At 45.5% G+C, this 20,059-nt stretch overlaps 1 protein-coding gene across 6 annotated transcripts in view; it reads left to right on the top strand.

The window, feature by feature from the left end:
- The window catches only part of ARHGAP17 (Rho GTPase activating protein 17), a 90,765-nt gene that overhangs the window by 22,098 nt on the left and 48,608 nt on the right, over window positions 1–20,059 (top strand). For all 6 annotated transcript variants that reach the window (XR_003612930.2, XR_008555739.1, XM_008152769.3 and 3 more), the window contains exon 2: window positions 17,760–17,799. Coding sequence is in view for 4 of the 6 variants with exons in the window: in XM_008152769.3 (XP_008150991.2) it covers window positions 17,760–17,799 (40 nt within the window). In the remaining 2 variants the exon portion in view is untranslated. The remainder of the gene's footprint in view (window positions 1–17,759; window positions 17,800–20,059) is intronic.

Raw genomic sequence — 20,059 nt, 5'->3', positions numbered from 1 at the left:
TGCACCCTCCTGCTAGCCAACCTGCACGCTTCTAACTTCACCTTATCTCTTAGGTCTCAAAAGCCATCACCAGTTTCAGAGAACCTTTCTGGTATCCTGCATCTGCACTGATGCCCTCCTGACATCTCTGTAACCTTTGGCAAGTTAATTAACTTCTTTATGCCTAGGTTTCTCATCTCTAAAGTGGGTGTAATAATACTGTTGTTCTCCTGATTATCTTCAGGATTAAATGAGTTAATATGTATAAAGCACCTGAACATAGACGTTAACAGGATCTCTGGAGCAAACTTGCTCAGATTCAGAGCCTAGCTGTGAAACCTCGGGCATGTCACTAAACTTCTCTGTGCCTCGATTTTCTCATCTGTAATGTGGAGACGATAATACACACCCCATGGAGTTATTGTGAACTTTAAAGGAATTTATCCTTACAAAACACCTAGAACAGTGTCAACCACATAGTATGAGCTTGGTAAATGTTAGCTGGGATGCTGGTGACGCCACCCCACTCCTCCCAGAGGGCCCTGGCGATCCTGTCCGAGCTCTCACTGCAGCGAGTGTGAGCCCTTATTTTCCTCGACAGCCCTCGAGCTCTGTCTGCACAGGGCCACATCTCTTACTTGTGATGGCTCATGGAAGGGAACCCACACGTGTTTCTTTAATGACTGACTAACCGAGTGAAAGGTTAGCGGTGAAGCATGCCTGAGAGCAGCCTGAGGTTGAGCCGGGTGATGGGCTGCGCGGCTGCACTGTTATTTCATTCCTCTCGATGTACTTTTGAGTCAAAGCCTCGTTTAAAAAAGGTTAATTTTCTATTTTGAGTCATCTGCAGCGTCCTCAGCCACCAAGCTGTGGTGTTGGAACACTCTTTTCTTTGACCTTTAAAAAAGGGCAAGTGAAGATTTATGGTGTTCTCCGCCCAGAGTCCACCCAGCATCCCTGAAAGCAGCCTCACCCCAGTTTTCCCTTAATTTGGTGTATCACTCTAATCATAGAACTTTCTGGGCTACGTCTGTGACGTGTATTCCTTGTAGAAACCAAGGGTCCACACTTACCCAATTTCTCAGCATTACATGCTTTTTTAAGAATAGGTAATGCTCCTCAGTGGTTGAGTGTCAACCTATGAACCAGGAGGTCAAGGTTTGATTCCTGGTCAAGAGCACATTCCCCGGGTTGCGAACTTGATCCCCAGTAGGGGGTGTGCAGGAGGCAACCCATTGATGATTCTCATTATTGGTGTTTCTATCTCTTCTTCTCCCTGCCTCTCTGAAATAAATAAAAACCCTATATAATAAAGAGATAATATGCAAATTGACCATCACTCCAACACACAAGATGCCCCCCTCCATGTGGACACAAGATGGCTGCCACAAGATGGCCAGCAGGGGAGGGCAGTTGTGGGCAATCAGGCCAGCAGGGGAGGGCAGTTGGGAGGGACCAGGCCTGCAGGGGAGGACAGTTAGGGGTAACCAGGCCAGCAGGGGAGGGCAGTTAGGGGTGACCAGGCCAGCAGGGAGGGCAGTTAGGGGCAATTGGGCTGGCAGGGGAGCAGTTAGGCGTCGATCAGGCTGGCAGGGGATTGGTTAGGGGATGATCAGGCTGGCAGGTAGAAGCAGTTAGGCCCTAACCGTTAGGGGCAATCAGGCAGGCAGGCAGACAGGCAAGTGGTTGGGAGCCAGCAGTCCTGATTGGGAGAGGGATCCCAGGTTGGAGAGGGTGCAGGCTGAGCTGATGGACACCTCTTCCCCACCCCATCCCCGTGCATGAATTTCGTGCACCGGGCCTCTAGTATATTTAAAAAACAGAATAGGTAATGTTTATCGTTGTTTACAGAAATACAATCCTAATTTGCAAAACACAGTTTGGAAGGTTTTAAAATATTCTTTTGTTTGCTGTCTTATTGTGGTCTTTTAAAAGTTGTGTGAGATTGTTGATTCAAATATAAAAGTGAGGTGCTGAAAGGCCCAGCTATTTTTATTTTTAGATCATAAGATTAGTTTGTAGTTGAGCTAGGACCAGCATCTAGCATGAAAATTAATTAAGAAAGACTCAGGCTTGGTCATTGATCTTGAAATTGTTCTCATTCTGAGGTCCCAAAGACTGTGTGTGTGTGTCTGTGTGTGTGTGTGTGTGTGTGTGTGTCTGTGTTTGTTAAATCTTCACTAGAGGATATTTTTTCCATTGCTTTTCAGAGAGAGTAGAAGGGAGAGAGGGAGAAAGAGCGAAACCTCAATGTGAGAGAGACATATCGACTGGTTGTCTCTTGCACATACCCTGACTAGGGGTAGGGAGCGAACCCACAACCCAGGTATGTACCCTTGACTGGGAATCAAACCCGTGAGCCTTCAGTACTCGAACTGATGCTCTAACCACTGAGCAACAGCAACCAGGGCTGTATGTATTTTATTTAATGGATGCCTGCCTCAATTTCCACTCCCATGAAATAGGGGTAATAACAGTTGCCCCATAAGAGTACAAAATAAAATATGTGAAAGTACTTTCATAAAAGAAGTATGTACAAATGCAAAGTACTACTTAAATTTCTTTTTATGATTTATCTTTTGACCAGAGAGAGCTCCTTATTTTATGAATTTTTTGAACTTTCAAAAATGTTTTTTAAGTTGATAGTTTATAGCCAGTGCTTTAGCCACACTATTTCTGTTACAATAGTGGTAAGTCCTTATTGGCCAGGACCAGGTTGTGAGTCTGTTCTTACTGTCCCATGGATAGCTGCAGAGCACCCCCTACTCTTCTGCCCCTGCATATTCTCGCTGCCTCCATTCTGACTCTGCTACCAGAACTGCCATTCTGAAGTTCAGGTCTGAGTTTTAGGTTTGTTACTCCATTGTGGAGAAACTGTCAATGCCCCCCGCATTGCCTCCTAGTCCTTAGCAGGCAGTGCCTTTCTTTCAGCCAGTCCCACACCCCCTATTCTGTTCCCCAGTGTAGGACGCCCTCCAAATTCCCTGCCTTGTGTTCTTTGGGTGTGTCTGTCTGCTCTGAGATCTGCTCGGACTGCTTCCCTGTGAAGCTGTTCCTGGCCACACAGTGCATGGCCCTTGTCTCTGCTCCCAGCTCTCTGAAGAAGTTGGTTGTTTACATCCCTGTGTTTCCATCAGCTCCCCAAGGCTGGGACTGTGGCTCATTTCTCTCCTTTTCTTCTTCCCCAGTTCTTGACATTCAGTGAGAGCTCCCCAGTACTGGCTGAGTGAGTGGAGATCTGCGAGTGCCCCACGTTGGGCTGCCAGTTGCGAGTACCCCAGGTTGGGCACCAGTTGGTGCGTGTCCCCCCCACGTCCCGCGTGGTTCAGGGTTCAGGTTCAGGGTTCGGGCTCTGGAGGAGGCCGCACGGAAATGAAAGAGACTAGAAAATATTAATTTGGGAATATTGGGGCCAGGCGGGAGCCCAACTCAAGGGGAAGGACTCCACCCCGCTCTGGCCTTGCTCTCCCTTTTATTCAGGTTTTGGGATACACCCATAGCCCTTAGGCCGGCAATTCCAATAATAGCCAATCAGCAAGGATTTTTTTTTTAATACATTTTTATTGATTTTTACAGAGAGGAAGGGAGGGGGATAGAGAGTTAGAAACATCGATGAGAGAGAAACATCAATCAGCTGCCTCTTGCACACCCCCCACTGGGGACGTGCCCGCAACCAAGGTACATGCCCTTGACCGGAATCGAACCTGGGGCCCTTCAGTCCGAAGGTCGGCGCTCTATCCACTGAACCAAACCGGTTAGGGCCAATCAGCAAGAATTTACATAAAACTAAAAGGTGGAAGTTGCTTTAGCTACCATTGTCTCAACTAGACAGTGGGTGGTTGGCTCTGACCTTTCTGAGCTTCAAGGTTGACCAGCCTTCCGGGTTCCTTGTCCACACCTCTCTGCCAGTGAAGGCAATGGGCGGCTTCCAACAGAGATTTAAGTATATTATAGCAGGTCCATCCTGAGATGGTAGGCCCTCCCTCTCTGAGCACACCTGAGCACCCCCAGCACTGGCATTTTTAAGCCTCCTCACCGGCAGTGCGAACACAGCCGCGGGACACATTGATCCTTTGATGCAGGGTTTTGTCAGCTCACCACATATTCGCTCTCTGAGTTTCTGTGTATTGTGTGCCTGTGTCTTTGGTGGCCTCCAGCCCACACAGCGTTATCACAACCAGCCCTTTGTTTTAAGTGAGCTGCCTGCCTTGCTCCTGCTCTAAGTTTGACACGCCTCTTGTCTTTGTGACCTTGGCTCTACCATAACTTCTTGCAGAAGAAGCTAGAACTGCTTAATACCTACGGAAAGGCCATTCTGAGATAAGACTTGCTGCTTGGGATTTATCTGATGCTGATTATTTGTTGTCATTCTCAGAATAGCTAATGTCCATGAACCCTCACTGAGTACCAGGGACCAATTTAACAAGATAAATGGGGTAAATGAGATAACTATTGGTTCTAAACAGCCACTTTGTGGTGGCACGATCATCACTTCTGGTTTACAGTAGGATCATTCCATTTTACAGTGGAGGAGTCAGACTCACCTTTATAGTTCACCAAGCGACAACACTGGACTCAGGCCCGGTCTGTCTAACTCCAGAGCCTAACCCTAGCTCCCACTGCAGAGTCTCCTCAGTCTTTGCTAAAGATGAAACTTAGAATCTGGAATCTATCAGCTTCTTATCACTCAGCTTCCTCTGCCTGCGAAGGCAAGACAACCGTGAATCATGCACATGAGACACATTCCAGGCGGTCTTGAGTAGAAAAGGGTGTTGGTGGCCTGTTCTACAGGAACCCGGCAGACCGTCTGCTGCTGCCCACCACTTACTGCTGGGCCCTCTTTCTACCCTGTCCTGGTAGTGACTCTGCCACCTGGCAGCCCTCAGTATTCTGGCCTTCCATTGTGCGGGTTCCCAGTGGGCACTGCACTTTGGAGTGGAATGGGGAGCTTTTAAAAAGCCAGGCCCTGCCCCCAGAGGTTTCTATTCAGTCATTCTGGGTGGGAGTCCAGGTAGTAGTCATTTTTTTAACACGTTGAGCGCCCAGTCAGTCACCGGTGGCTCACACTATACTTTCCATCTGGAAGACAAAACAGGCTGGGCGCTTAACGTGTTAAACAACTGTTTAAAAAATCTTTATTGTTCAGATGATTACAGATGTTCCTCTTCCCCTGCCCCTATAGCTCCCCTCCACCTGGTTCCCATCCACTCCCATGCCCTCACCCCCCCCCATGTCCTCGTCCATAAGTGTAAGATTTTTGTCCAATCTCTTCCTGCATCCCCCACACCCTCTTCCCCCTGAGAATTGCCCGCTCCCTTTCCATGCCCCTGATTCTATTACATTCACCAGTTTATTCTGTTCATCAGATTTTTTATTCATTTGATTTTTAGATTCACTTGTTGATAGATATGTAGTTGTTGTCACTTGTTGTTCATAATTTTTTACCTTTACCTTTTTCTTCTTCTTCCTCTTCTTAAAGAATAACCTTCAGCATTTCATATAATCCTGGTTTGGTGGTGATGAACTCCGTTAGCTTTTTCTTATCTGTGAAGCTCTTTATCTGACCTTCAATTCTAAATGATAGCTTTGCTGGGTAGAGTAATCTTGGTTGTAGGTTCTTGCTATTCCTCACTTTGAATATTTCTTGCCACTACCTTCTGGCCTGCATAGTTTCTGTTGAGAAATCAGCTGACAGTCATATGGGTACTCCCTTGTAGGTAACTAACTGTTTTTCTCTTGCTGCTTTTAATATTCTCTCTTTGTCTTTTGCCCTTGGCATTTTAATTATGATGTGTCTTGTTGTGGTCCTCTTTGGATTCCTCTTGTTTGGGGTTCTCTGCGCTTCCTGGACTTGTAAGTATTTCTTTCACCAGGTGGGGGAAGTTTTCTGTCATTATTTCTTCAAATAGGTTTTCAATATCTTGCTCTCTCTCTTCTTCTGGCACCCCCATAATTCGGATGTTTGTATGCTTGAAGTTGTCCCAGAGGCTCCTTACACTATCTTCATATTTTTGGATTCTTTTTTCTTTTTGCTCTTCCAGTTGGGTGTTTTTTGCTTCCTCATATTTCAAATCTTTGAATTGGTTCTTGGGATCCTCTAGTCTGCTGTTGGATCTCTGTATATTATTTATTTCAGTCAGTGTATGCTTAATTTCTGACTGGTCCTTTCCATTTTTTTGGCATTCTCACTAAGATCCTTGAAGGTCTCACTAAGTTCCTCAGTTGCTACTTCTACAGGGGTTTTTAGAAGATTCTTGAGTAACCTTATAACTGTGGTTTTGAACTCTATATCCAGTAGTTTGCTTTCCTCCATTTTTTTCATTCATGACATGTTTCTTTGGCTGCTTCCCTGAGTTGTTAGAGTGGCTTTGTGTGCTAGGTGTCCTATAGGGCCCAGCATCTCAGCCTCCCCAATCACCTGAGGTGGACACTCTTGGTGCACCCCTTTGTGGGCTGTGTGCACAGTCTTGTTGTAGTTAAGCCTTGATTGCTGTTGGTATCACTGGGAGGAATTGACCTTCAGGCCAATTGTCTGTGAGGACCAGCTGTGTCTACAATGGAAGGACTGCTGTGCAGGAGACACCCTTATGGGGCAGGGCTTGCTTCAGTGGGGCTTTGGTGCTCACTGAGACTGCCCCTTGAGTGTGTTGCTTATGAATGTGAAGCGTTGTAATCCGGTATGGTCTCACAATGACTACTGGGTGCACTGGCTCTTGGATCTCCAAGGAGGTGCAAAGTCAGCCACTGCCTGAGGCCACCCAGCTGGGGCTACAGAGAGATCTGCAGATTCCTCCTCTTTGTATGGGGTTTGTAAGTACCCAGAGGAGGCCCAGCTGTGAAGCAAGACAGGCTGCTGCTGCCGGGCCTTTTGCCTTCTTTTGGAAGCTTTGGGGCTCTCTGACCCAGCTGCAGTTTGACAGGTTTTAAGCTGAGAAAGGACAGGCCATTCATATGCAAAAGCCTCTGCACACAGCTTGGGTGGGGCGGGGTCTCTGGGAATCACCAGGGCAGAGCAAACAGCAGTGGCTGCCAGTCAGCTCTGTACCAGAAAGGTCCCCTCGTCTCTGCGTCCGGTGCCCCCGCGCAGGAACAATGTTCGCTGCAAGCACCTCTGAGAGAAAGCCGCCCTCGCGTTCCGGCCCGATGCCAGACAGTCCAGTTTCTCTTCGTATGAGTTTGGGTCCCCAGAGTCTCGCCCGGAACTGGAGTTCAGAGCAATCGGGAGTTTGTATCTCCCTCCCGATTGAAAAAAACAACAACAGTGCACCCATTGCCAGCCCCTTCTGTGACTCACCTCTGCACCTCTGCACCTTCTACCCGTCTCAGTGCGCTTTTTTCTTTCCTTCTAGTTGTAGAACTTCCACTCAGCCAGCTTTCCCGCGGATCTGGATGATAGTTGTTTTGTCTTTTAGTTGTAGTTTTGATGTGGTTGTGAGAGGCAGCAAGTACAGGTGTTCACCTATGCTGCCATCTTGGTTCTCTAAACAACTATTTTGAGATGTGACTTAGGAAGAAGTGTTGGAAGAGAGCCCGCACAGCCTGTCTGAAGATGCAGAGCGCCTCCCTGCGCAGCCAGAGCTGAGCCCCTGGTGTCCAGTAGCCTTGCCTTTGGCACTTTCTCTTTGGATTTTCTTGTGCGGCTTTTCAGCTCCTCCGGGCCTCTTGCACTGTCATGGCAGCAAATGGCCCTCCTCCATGTGCTCCCAGGTCTTAGCTCCGTGTCTACTGTCCTCATTGTGATACTTTGTAAAATATTTCTTACCTATTTTTGCTTGCTTAAATAAATTTTGAAATCTCAAACTCAGCTGCCTCCAGATCCAGGCAGGTACTAAGCATGACTAGAGAAGGGTCAGTAGAGAGGGACTTGGAAGGTCCTTGAGAGACCATTGAGGGCAGTCCCACAGTGTGCTGGTGGCCTCGAAGTTTCCTTCTGACTTGCCATAAGCAGGAATCGCTTATTGGTGGAGCTTGGAGACAACACGTGGTTACAGCAGGACTAGCAAATAGGCTCCGTTTCTTGTGCTGGGGGCAAACCGACTGACCGAACAGGAAGCCGCAGGGATACGCTTACGCTTGTAGACACTCAGTTCCATTCATTCTGACACGCAGCAGGTCATCCTCGGCATTGGTTGGAGTTCAGGTAATACTATGGACAGTCAGGTAGGTTGATAAGAGTTTTGTTATTGTTGTTTAAAATAAAAAATAATTGTTACCTTAGAGAAGCTGTCAATATGTGGGCACAATTCCATCATTTAAGGAAATAATTCAGAGTATAGAACTATTAGATGTATTTTGCCCATGTTACCAAAATATTTTCTATTGGACCATTTTCCCGTCTGATAAATACTCCCCCCTTCTTTTTCAGTGTTATGCATGGGGTAATTTTTTTCTTTTCCCATATTATCTCATTAGAGTTCTTCAAACTCTTTTAAGACTTTTAAAACTGCTTTGTGGAATATGTAACAAATTGCTTCATTTATTGTCAGAGGATCCTTTATTTTTAAAATCCAGTTCTGTGGATTTCAGGTTCCTTCCCAGAAATTGAAGACAGCTAATCTACTGAGATAAAACAGGAAAAAGCCACCCTGGCTCACTGTGAAATGCAATGTGTGCCTTCCCACTGGGCGCCAGGGCTCAAGTGGGTTTGTGAACACCTGTAGCAGGAGGTGACAGTGCTACATAGTCTGGCTCCCAGCAGCATGAAGTGCACTGGTTGGCTGTGGGTCTGGCCACGGTAATTTCACTGCGTGGAGAGATCGTGTGCTGTTGACCTATGTCATATTGAGGTGCCTCTGTAGATTGGCTAGAATTTATGTTACTCCTAAAAGATGCAGCTAGATATTTTCAGGTAGCCAGAATTTAAAATCAGTTTGTTAAACTTTCTCTCCATGTCCCATTTCTTTCTTAAAGTATTAATTGGTGTGTCAAAGTGAATGCGTAAGTAAAAAAGACAACAGAACTCTGATCTGTGGATTTGTAACCCACAGCATACAGTGCGGTGATCTGGGGAGTGGGGATGCTTGTTCTGTTGGCCAGGTTTGCCCTCCTGGGTGGAGAGTATGCTGGGTGGTAGGTAGACGAGCTGTCCTAAGGCCCCAGGGTGGCTGTAAGGATTAACAAGGAGCAATTTTGTGGCGTCTAGAAAAGCCAGTGCCTCTCAACTTCTGAAACAGGTTGGGACAGCGCGGAAATCCCCTTTCTTTTCTTTTCTTTTTTTTTTTTTAAATATACTTCTTTATTGATTTCAGAGAGGAAGGGAGAAGGAGAGAGATATAGAAACATAAATGATGATAGACAATCATTGATCGGCTGCCTCCCGCACGCCCCACACTGGGGATCGAGCCCACAACCTGGGCATGTGCCCTTGGCCGGAATCGAACCTGAGACCCTTCAGTCCGCAGGCCGACGCTCTATCCACTGAGCCAAGCCGGCCAGGGCAGAAATCCCCTTTCAACGTGAGAGTTGGGAAGTGTTGAAAGGAATGGCGTCCAGTGGGAACCACGCTCCACTTGTACCCAGATCAGAGGTTGGCACACTGTGGTCTTTGGCAAATCTGGCTGCAGTGGTTCAGAGTGGTGTTTGCATTCTTAAATGGTTGGGGGAAATCAAAAGAAGAATAATTTTTAATGACTTAGGATAATTGTGTGAATTCAAATGTCCATGCCCCTAAATAAAGTGTATTGGGACACCACCAGGTTCATTTATTTACTTGTGTCTGTGGCTGTCAGGCTACAACAGTGGAGCTGAGTACTGTGGCAGAAGACCGTGTGGCTGCAAGCCTGAAATGCTTATTGTTTGGTCTTGCTAATGCCTGGCATAGACAGTGGTATTTATTCAGATCTTGTCCTGAAATCTGTTTATAAGTAGGGATCAGAGGGAAAACAATCATTGTAATATTTCAGCATTTAGGGGACTCATGGGGGGACAAAAATGGGGAGGTGGAGGACAGACATAATTTCTGATTTCTCTGTCACCAGCACTGGGCTGTGCCTCCACATTTGGACTCTTATTGTCAGAGTCAGCCACCCCCACTCATTTTGGCAGCTGCTTTTCGAACATGAGGCAGAATGTCTAGGAAGAGAAACTCCACTTCCAGACTGGCCTCACCTACCAGGCCTGCCTGCCAGCGAGGTTAACACCAGGCTGCTTTCCTGCCTAGTGTTATTGAACTTTCTCCTTGCTACATGTTTTGAAATCTAGAATATTTTCAAACCTTATTATATCAGTGTGACAGTCATCTACTTTTTTATTTACTCATTTGATGTTTATTAAGTATATATTGTGTGTCAGGCAGTTGCTAAGCTAAGGTTCTGGGGGGGCCACGCCCACCTTAGCCCTCACTCCTCCACTAGTGGGGCGGAGGTCAGTGACGCTCTGCTCAGAAGATCACAGCGTGAGAAGGTGTGGCCTTGAGCATCTGTTCCCTGGGCTCCCAGAATCCCTGCTTTATGGAATTGTGTGTGTTCTGAATGCATAGTGAGAAGCAGTGATGGTTCATAATAGTGGCGTTTGGCATTTGAGCGTAGTGGTGGCAGAAACTCCTCTAGAAATTAGTCTATAGATTGATATGCAAATTGTCAGGCCCGTTTGGAATTTTCCTTTGACCCTGTCTTCTAGTTGAAGCATTTTCTGATGGACTGCTTCAGACTGGGAATGTTCCTGTTTTCTCCCGGTCAGGTGAGTGGGCCGAGAGTCACATCCTGTTAAAGAAGACTGCAGGGGGACGTTACCACAGCCAGTCCAGGGAAAGGCGAACATATTAAGGCCAGCACAGCACTGCTTTTAGGCTTTGAGAATTATGAGGAGAAATCTTAGGCTTTACCAACAAGTGATAAATACATGAAAAATCCTGCCTGACCTAAGCCTCGATTGAATGACGAGTGAAATTGCCCAGTGACTTGCATAGGAAAAAACAAAACCCCGAGTAAAATGGTGAGCAGGACCTGCCTTCCTGCTTGTATTGTTTTTCCAGTTACAGACAGGAAACATTCAAGTGGAGTGTTTCCAAGCACAGAACAGTGGACACAAAGAAGGCTCTGACAAAGCAGAAAAACCCAGTATAAAATGTTTAGGTCAGTGAGTGAAATGTCTGCTTTAAAACCTATGTAGCAAGCATTATTATTATTTTTTAAATATATTTTTATTGATTTCAGAGAGGATGGTAGAGGGAAATACAGATAGAAACATCAGTGATGAGAGAAAATCATTGATCGCCTGCCTCCTGCACACCCCACGCTGGGGATCGAACCCGCAGGCCCACAAGCCCGGCATGTACCCTGACCGGGAATCGAACCGCGACTTCCTGGTTCGTAGATCTTTACTCAACCTCTGAGCCATGCTGACCAGGCGAAAGCATTATTTTTTGGTTGGATAACTTTGACTACCACTTTATTGTTTTGGTCTTTAGATGCCTTGACAAATTCAACATATTGTTCTCCCTTGCTTTACTAATGAATTAAAAAAAAACATCAAAGATAACACATCTCAGCAAAAACCAAATTCCTTTGGCTAATGTACATGCTTTTTGGTTGAGCACGTGGGCCAGTATTCTGAATAATCTGTGGGCTTTCCTTAGGTAAGAGTTCCATGTCTCTGGTAAAGGTGAACGGACACCCAGTTCAGCATGAAAGGGTTGAGCCTCGGACCAGGACAGTAATGAGGAGGATCAGGTCATTGGGCCATATACTGGGTGAGGTGGGATGGTGGTGGTTCTCTAAAGTGAAGGTGAAGTTGGACAGGCCAATGGGGAAATCTTTGAGGGAGGGAACCACCCCGATTCGTATATTACATTCTGGAATCACAATTTCTCACTTAAAAGTAATCTCTCCTAGATGTCTCATATTCATGAATTGGAAGAATTAATATTGTTAAAATGTCCATGCTACTCAAAGTGATTTATGGGTCAATATATGTAGTCCATTTATATTGAATTCCAATGGCATATTTCACAGAAATAGAAAAATGATCTTAAAATTCATATGGAAGCACAAAAGACACTAAAGAGCCAAAGCAATCCTGAGCAAGAAGGACAAGGCATCGCACTTCCTGACTTCACACTATACTATGAAGCTGTAGTAATCAGTACAGCACTGGGATAAGGACAGACATACAGACCAATGGGACAGAATAGAACCACACATATATGGTCAGTTATTGACAAGGGCACCACGAATATGCAATAGGGGAAAGGACGGTCTCTTCAATAAAATGGTGCTGGAAAAACAGATACCTTCATGCAAAAGAATGAAACTGAACTCCTACCTTATACCACTCACAAAAATTAACTCAAAATGGATTAAAGAGTAAAATGTAAGACCTGAAACCCTAAAACTCCTAGAAGAAAACAGGGAAGCCTTTTGAAATTGGTCTTGGCAATGATGTAATGGATGTGACACTGTTAGGCCAGCGTGGCTCAGTGGCTAAGCATCGACCTATGAACCTGGAGATCACGGTTTGATTCCCAGTCAGAGCACATGCCTAGCTTTCGGTCTCCATCCCCAGTGGGGGGGCGTGTAGGAGGCAGTCAATCAATGATTCTCTATTATCATTGATGTTTCTATCTCTCTCTACCTCTCCCTTCCTCTCTGAAATCAATAAAAATATATTTTAAAACAACAACAACAAAAAAAACCCCGAAGACACAAACGCACACATTAGCTTAGGCTTACACAGGGCCAGGATCACCTCTTCCACCTCCACTTCTTGCCCACTGGAAGTCTTCAGTGTGGTAATGCATGGAGCTGTCATCTTCTATGATAACGATGCCTTCTTCTGGAATACCTCCCAAAGCACCTGCCCCTGGCTCTGCCAGGCAGTGTCACTTTCCAGAAGTAGGTCCACGGTGCTTTGCTTGGTTTGTTTCTTTTTTTTTCATCATAGATTTGCTTGTTAGAAGATAATGTACCATTAACATTCCCTCGCTATTTAAAAAAAAATACATTTTATTGATTTTTTACAGAGAGGAAGGGAGAAGGATAGAGAGTTAGAAACATCGATGAGAGAGAAACATCGATCAGCTGCCTCCTGCACACTCCCTACTGGGGATGTGCCCGCAACCAAGGTACATGCCCTTGACCGGTATCAAACCTGAGACTCTTGAGTAGTCCACAGGCCGACGCTCTATCCACTGAGCCAAACCAGTTAGGGCAGTGGTTGGCAAACTCATTAGTCAAGAGAGCCAAATATCAACAGTACAACGATTGAAATTTCTTTTGAGAGCCAAATTTTTTAAACTTAAACTTCTTCTAACGCCACTTCTTCAAAATAGACTCGCCTAGGCCATGGTATTTTGTGGAAGAGCCACACTCAAGGGGCCAAAGAGCCGCATGTGGCTCGCGAGCCGCAGTTTGCCTACCACAGGGTTAGGGCAACATTCCCTCTCTATTAATGAAAACCTTTCAGTGTTGAGGTCCATGTTTTTAAAACATTTTGAAGAGCTTGTTGAGGTCTGCAAAAACATCTGCTGAACCGAACCCTTCCCTATGAATTTTCTTGGGGTTCTTTTTCTTCTGCAGTTTCCTTTTCTCTTACCTCCTCTTCAGTTGTATTCCTGTTCAGTTCCAACAACTCATTAGTCAGTTCCTCAGGAACCACCCCTCTGAGCTCTTCTGTGTCACCCTCTTCCACACCCAGGTTTAAGTTATTGCCATCTCAACCACAGCCTTGTTGATTTTTGCAACCTTTATGCAACTACATTGCAATGGCTACAGCATCATGATGGTACAGCATCAGCAGGCAATGGGAATTTTCAGCTTCATTATAATCTTATGGGACTACTGATGTGTGTGCTGTCTGTTGTTGACCATTATGCGGGGCATGATTGTGGACATTTTTCCAAAGCGGGCATGATTGCAGACATTTTTCAAAAAAAGATATGTAAATGGCTAACAGGTATCTGAAAAACCACAGTGAGATATCACCTCATACCTGTTAGGATGTCTGTTATCAGAAAGACAAGAAATAACAAATGTTAGAATATGGAGAAATTAGAGCACTTTTACACTGTTGGTGTCAATTGGTACAACTACCTGGGAAAACAGTATGGAGGCTCCTCAAAAAATTAAAAATAGAACTACCTTATTTATGGTCCAGCAATCTCAGTTCTGGGTATATATCTGAAGGAAACAAAATCAGTATCTCAAACATCTGCATTTTTATCTTCAATGCAGCATTATTCACAATAGCCAAGATGTGAAAATGACCTACCATTGTGTGAAAGGACAAAGATGCTACGCGCACACATACTGGAATATTACTCAGCCATGAGAAAGAAGGAATCCTATAATTTGCAACAACATGGTGAACCTGGAGGACATTATACAAGTGAAATAAGCCAGACACAGACACAAACTGTATGATCTCACTTATATGTGGAATAACAATAAAAATGAATTCATTGAAACAGAGAGTACAGTCGTAGTTGCCAGGAGCTAGGAAGTGGGGGAAACGGGGAGATGTTGGCCAAAGGATACAAACCTTCAGTTGTAAGATGAATAAGTTCTGGGATCTAATGTACAGCACGGTGACCACAGCTCATAATAGTGTGTTATATACTGGAAGTTTACTAAGCATTCTTACAACTGTAACCAAAAGGGTAACTGTAGGAGGTAATAGACGAGTTTGTGATAATCATTTCACAGTGTAAATCAAATCATGACATTGTATACTTTAAATAGCTATAGTTTTGTTTGTCAGTTATACCTCAGTGAAGCTGGGAGAAAAAGTAATCTCTCCTGATTATAGGTAATTTTGATTATTTCAGTAAACCCTAAAATCTGGTTAAGAAGATGCATTGAAAATCTTTCTAAAATTAATTTTATCAATGCAGTATACAGTGTTCACAAAGGCGGGAGACGTAGTGCACATTTATTGTTGAACAGCGTGCACACATTTTCATATGTTTTTCAGCCTCCAGATACCTTTTCAGGTAGAAGGCCTCTGAATTTAAAGCCAAGGGTCCAGGTGCTAATTCGTTAGTGGGAAATAATGCTGGTTCGCCTGGCATTTTGGACACTGAGGTGTGTGTTCTGTTGTACTTTTGGGGGCTGGCGGCTGGGCCAGTGCTTTAAAGCAGTTATGCTTCACTTAACATCAGATCAAGCATGTTACTTGAAAAGGTAACATTATTTTTAAAAATATGGAACTGTGTATCTGTGTAGTTTACAAAGTCAAATAACCATAAAAGGCTTACCACAAAGGAGAGTGGGTTCTCCCCCACATCTCTCTCTCCTAGTTGAGATTCCCCAACCAAAGAGGCAACTCCTTTCACATTTTAGCTCTTTATTCCGGCATTTACTCATTCATGTTTATAAATATGTGTAAACTGCTACCCTCTGAGTTACCAAATTTAGGTATAATTTATTGACCTCTTATGATAAATGGTGGTTTAGGGTTTTTGTGTAACCTTCCTCTCTGCTTCTGCTCCCTTATCTTGCCAGTACAATTACATTATAATTTTTGGATATATTATTCGTTATCATAGCAAATATTTGAAGGTGAGCATATTAGTGTACTATGATTATCTTTCTGATGGACTTTTTGGTGTGTTTTTTCCTGAAGTTAATACTTGGCTTTTTTGTGTGTGTGGCTATTGCAGTGCTGTGCTCATAAATGTTTTAACATCTGAATCCCCTCCTACCCCACAAAATCTCTGATTTGTATTGTTTGCGCTTATTTGTATTGTTTTTTATTTTTCTTTTCAAATTACCAGTGTGAGGCCCCTGAACAGGGAGCTAGGAAAAGTTGCATGCAGTGGTTGTCCTGCACGAATCCCAGCACAGCCCTGCTGCCATCCCACACTGGGATGCAACACACGCTTCCCTCCTTTTGTTACAGTTTTAAATAAGTTCATTTCAGCCTAGCCGGCCTGGCTCAGGAAGTCACAGTTCGATTCCCGGTCAGGGCACATGGCCGGTTGCAGGCTCCATCCCCAGTGTCTGCAGGCTGCAGCCAATCAGTGATTCTCTCTCATCATTGATGTTTCCATCTCTCTCTACCTCTCCCTTCGTTACTCTGAAATCAATAAAAATATATTAAAAATAAATATATAAAATAAGTTCATTTCATAAGAGGACATATTTGCTCTGAATCTCTTCTTTTGAACTTACGAATACAGCTGACCCTGAAACAACATGGGTTTGAACTGCACAGGCCTATTTATTTAAAGATTTTTTTAAACAGTAGTAAATACTAAAAGTGTATTTTCTTTCTCTGTCTTTATTGTAAGAATACAGTATACAATACATATTACATACAGAGTATGTGTTAACTGTTGCCAGTAAGGTTGAGCAGGCTGTTAGTAGTGAGCTTGGGGAGAGTGAAAAGTTATCTGTGCCTTTTTGGCTGGGGGGGGGGGGGTATTTGCTGCTCCTAGCCCTTCTTGTTCAGGGGTCCTTTGTGTGCTGTGGGAGTTGGCAGTTTCCTGTGTGTACACTTACCCTCGCAGAGGGCAGAGGTGTCAGAGGTTCTGCCAAGGTGTGCAGGGCCCGGCTCAGGCCCCTGGGTGTTGGCCAGAGAAGACACTGTCCAAGTCCCACAGTCCCTGGTGGAGTTTTGCTAGAGCAGTGATGGCGAACCTATGACACGCGTGTCAGCACTGACACGCGTAGCCATTTCTGATGACACGTGGCCGCATGCCAAGGATGAAACATTTGCTGCTCCTGAAGATGAAACATTTGCGACTAGAGTCTTGGAGTTAGTTTTTTCCTCAAAGTGACACACTACCTGAGTTATGCTCAGTTTTTTGGCCAAGTTTGACACACCAAGCTCAAAAGGTTGCCCATCACTGTGCTAGAGACAGGGAGAGGCTATGGGGCTCAGGTGCACGGCGGGAAGCTGCGGCGGTCTCATGCCAGGCCTGTCCTTGTTAGTTGACTGCTGGAGTTCTTTTTGAGGCTGGTTCCTTGAGCTCATCGGCCAATTGGAGCCCTGGCCTCCACTTTCCTAACTGGCTTGACTCCTGGCCCCCTGCATGCCAAGTGAGTTCTAGGCTGGCATATTTTGGCCTGCTGCTTGCAGGACCTGTTCAGAGAGCTGAGAGTTGGCCTCCTCGGGAGCCAGGGCCTTGCCCTGCTGCAGGCCCTGCTCCTCTAGACCTGAGAGATATTAGAGTCAGATCAGAGTTCGGTTTCCTGCAGAAACTGGTGAGGGAGCCACTCTCGTGGCCATCCAAGTCCATGGGCACTGCTGTGGCAGCGGGTATTGGAGACCTCTGTGGCAATCTCGGCTTTACGGGTCGGCTGGAGGTGTGCACCACCATACTGGTGGCAGCTGGCGCTCTTCTGGGCCCAGCAATGTTTTGAGGTCATTTTAGTGGGTTCCATTCACTTTCTGGCCTCATGGCTTTTCCTTTTCTTGCAATAGTTCCTGGGCAAGATAAGCACTTCCATTCTGCAATGTATCTTATACAAAGGCTCAGAATTCCTGGTTCATTGCCTTCCCTTTCTCTGCCACTCCCCAGTGTTGAGGACCGCAACAGACTTTTTCCTTTCTCTTAGAAATGTCCTTGTTTATTTCCAAGAGAATTTGGTAGGTTTGTTAAATAGCTTGGCTTAAATCACTATTTGAGTCAGGAGTCCAAATGGCACTTAGATTGTAGTAAAAAAAACAATAACTTAGGTTTTGCTTAAGTTGTCCTCTGATGTAAAAATTGGTAGAATTTCTCCACTTGTTACATTCATTTTTGCCTGTTTTGTTTTAAATTCTGGGGTAATAATTATTAATTGTCCTGAGTTGCTTTTCATTTCTGAATCTCTAACTCTGAACTTTAATTTTCCCTACAGAGCTGAGAAAACAGAAGTCCTCAGTGAAGATCTGCTACAGGTAACTAAATTAAGTATTTTTAAAATATTCTGTTTAAAGGCATGTTAAAAAAAACCCATAGGTGAGAGCTGAAGCTTATGGGTTTTTTTGAGCCTAAAGCAGAATGACATGGTTAGCATGGTTGGAGCAGGAAAGAACGGCCGTTGTTGCATGGTGATAAAGGGGATGTGAAACTGGTCATGCTGTGTTGTTCACATGGGGCTGGCCCTGCTTTCTAGCGCCAGGTGTTGGGGTGGGGGTGGGGGCCTGGTCACTGGTCCTGGGCAGGTCGAGGGGCTGGAGTTTGCTGCTGTGATGATGCCTTTGATGGGAGAGGCCCTGCCAGCTGCAGCAGAGGCCCCACTGGCTTCAACCGAGAGTTGTGTGGGGGTTTTATTTGTTTGCTTTTGGTTAATCCTCACCCGAGGATATTTTTTCCATTGATTTTTTTTTAGAGAGAGTGGAAGGGTGGGGGGGGGAGAGAGAGAAACAGCGATGTAAGAGAGATACATCAATTGTTTGTCTCCCATACATACTCCACCTGGGGATGGGGATCGAATCTGCATCCCAGGAATCTGCATCCCAGGCATGTGCCGTTGACCTTTGGTGTGCGGGCAGACACGCTGACCACTGAACTACACATGTGGCCAGGGCTCATCCTAGAGTTGTTTTTTTAATTTTTATTGATTTCAGAGAGGAAGGGAGAGGGAGAGAGATAGAAACATCAATGATGAGAGAGAATCATCAATCGGCTGCCTCCTGCACGCTCCCCACTGGGGACTGAGCCCGAAAGCCAGGCATGTGCCCTTGACCGGAATCAAAACTAGGACCCATCAGTCTGCAAGCTGGCGCTCTATCCACTGAGCCAAACCAGCCAGGGCCTAGAGTTTTGACTCCTTGCACCCTCTTACAATCTGGTTCCCCGACTGAGTTGAGTTGGGCCCTGCGGGACTTAGGGTCTCAGTGACGACTGGATGTGTCAGAACCACCGTGAGGCAATAGGGTGGCCTCAGGTCATTAGCTCAGACTTCCTTTCCTCTTTGTAGGGAGAGGCTTGCTGCCCCGGGCCTGAGCCAGGTCCACTCCCCTCCATCTCTCAACAGGTTTCCCTAACTTTAGGGCTGGGTTGAAGGCCCTGGACCCTTGATACATATCACTTCACCCTACCCTACTCCATCCCACCCACACCAGACACTTCAGGAAGGACAGAGCCCTCCTCACCTGCCTCCCTGCTTCTCATTTCCGTAAACTGCCCGTCTGCTCCAGGGCGTCCCCGAGGACCAAAGGCCTGCTCCCTGGTGACTCCCTGTGCAGGGAAGGCGCATAATTTTAAAAAATGCCGCTTCTACCACATCACGCCGCAACGTCCTAATTATGACAGCCATCTGCAGTAGAATATTTTAAGAGCACAGTTTCGTTTCTTTCTCTTTTTTTTTTTTTGGAGGACTGGAAGTTTTCATTAAGGATTAGAAGGCCCCCTCCCCCCAAAGATTTATTAAAGAATTATAGTCTTAATATTTTCCCATTGTTTTATTTGTCATATATTTCTAACTCATTTTCAGACGTTCAGAAATATTGTTTGGTCCAGTTAAGCTTCAACCACACTCATTTTCATAAATGTCAGTATTCTCTCGCCCACCCCACCTTAGTGGCATACATCACCTCACTTAATCCTTGAAGCCCTGAGATGGGGCCCGCGGCCCCGTTCCCCGGAGCGCAGGCGGCAGCCATCTGTTCCTGTCCCCGTGCCCAAACATCTGCTGGCCTGAAGAGGTTGCCAGTTTCTAGGAACTCCTTGTTTTGTGACACAGATAACCTTGTCCACCATAATTGCTGCAGATGTTTTCCTGATTCCTGTTGTTTTTCAGTGTAAAGAGGGAGAATAGTGTTTAAAGGTGTGGAGTCTGGTGCCCAGCTACCTGGATTCGAACTCCAGGTTTGCCCCTGCCTAGCTCTGTGGCCTCGGGGATTTACTTAACCACCCCATGCCTCAGTTTCCAGTTCTCTGAAAGGCGGGTAATAGCTGTATCCATCTCATAGTTAACCCCGGAGAGCATGGGGTGGAGCGCGGAGCCCGGCACATGGTCCTGCTGAAGGGCGATGTGTTGTTTTGTTCCCACTGTTGCAGGCCAGAGATGATTTTGTTTCTGGTGTGAAATTTCCCTTAACGTGCTCTGTCCTCCGACGTCAGCGATTTTCAGCCTTTTCATGTCATGGCACACATAAACTAATTACAATCATGTGGCACACCAAAAAAACAAAAACAAAAACATTTTTTGCC

The sequence above is a fragment of the Eptesicus fuscus genome, chromosome 4 (assembly GCF_027574615.1).
Source record: "Eptesicus fuscus isolate TK198812 chromosome 4, DD_ASM_mEF_20220401, whole genome shotgun sequence".
Taxonomy (NCBI): Eukaryota; Metazoa; Chordata; class Mammalia; order Chiroptera; family Vespertilionidae; genus Eptesicus; species Eptesicus fuscus.
This window is presented reverse-complemented; position numbering and strand designations above follow the sequence as displayed.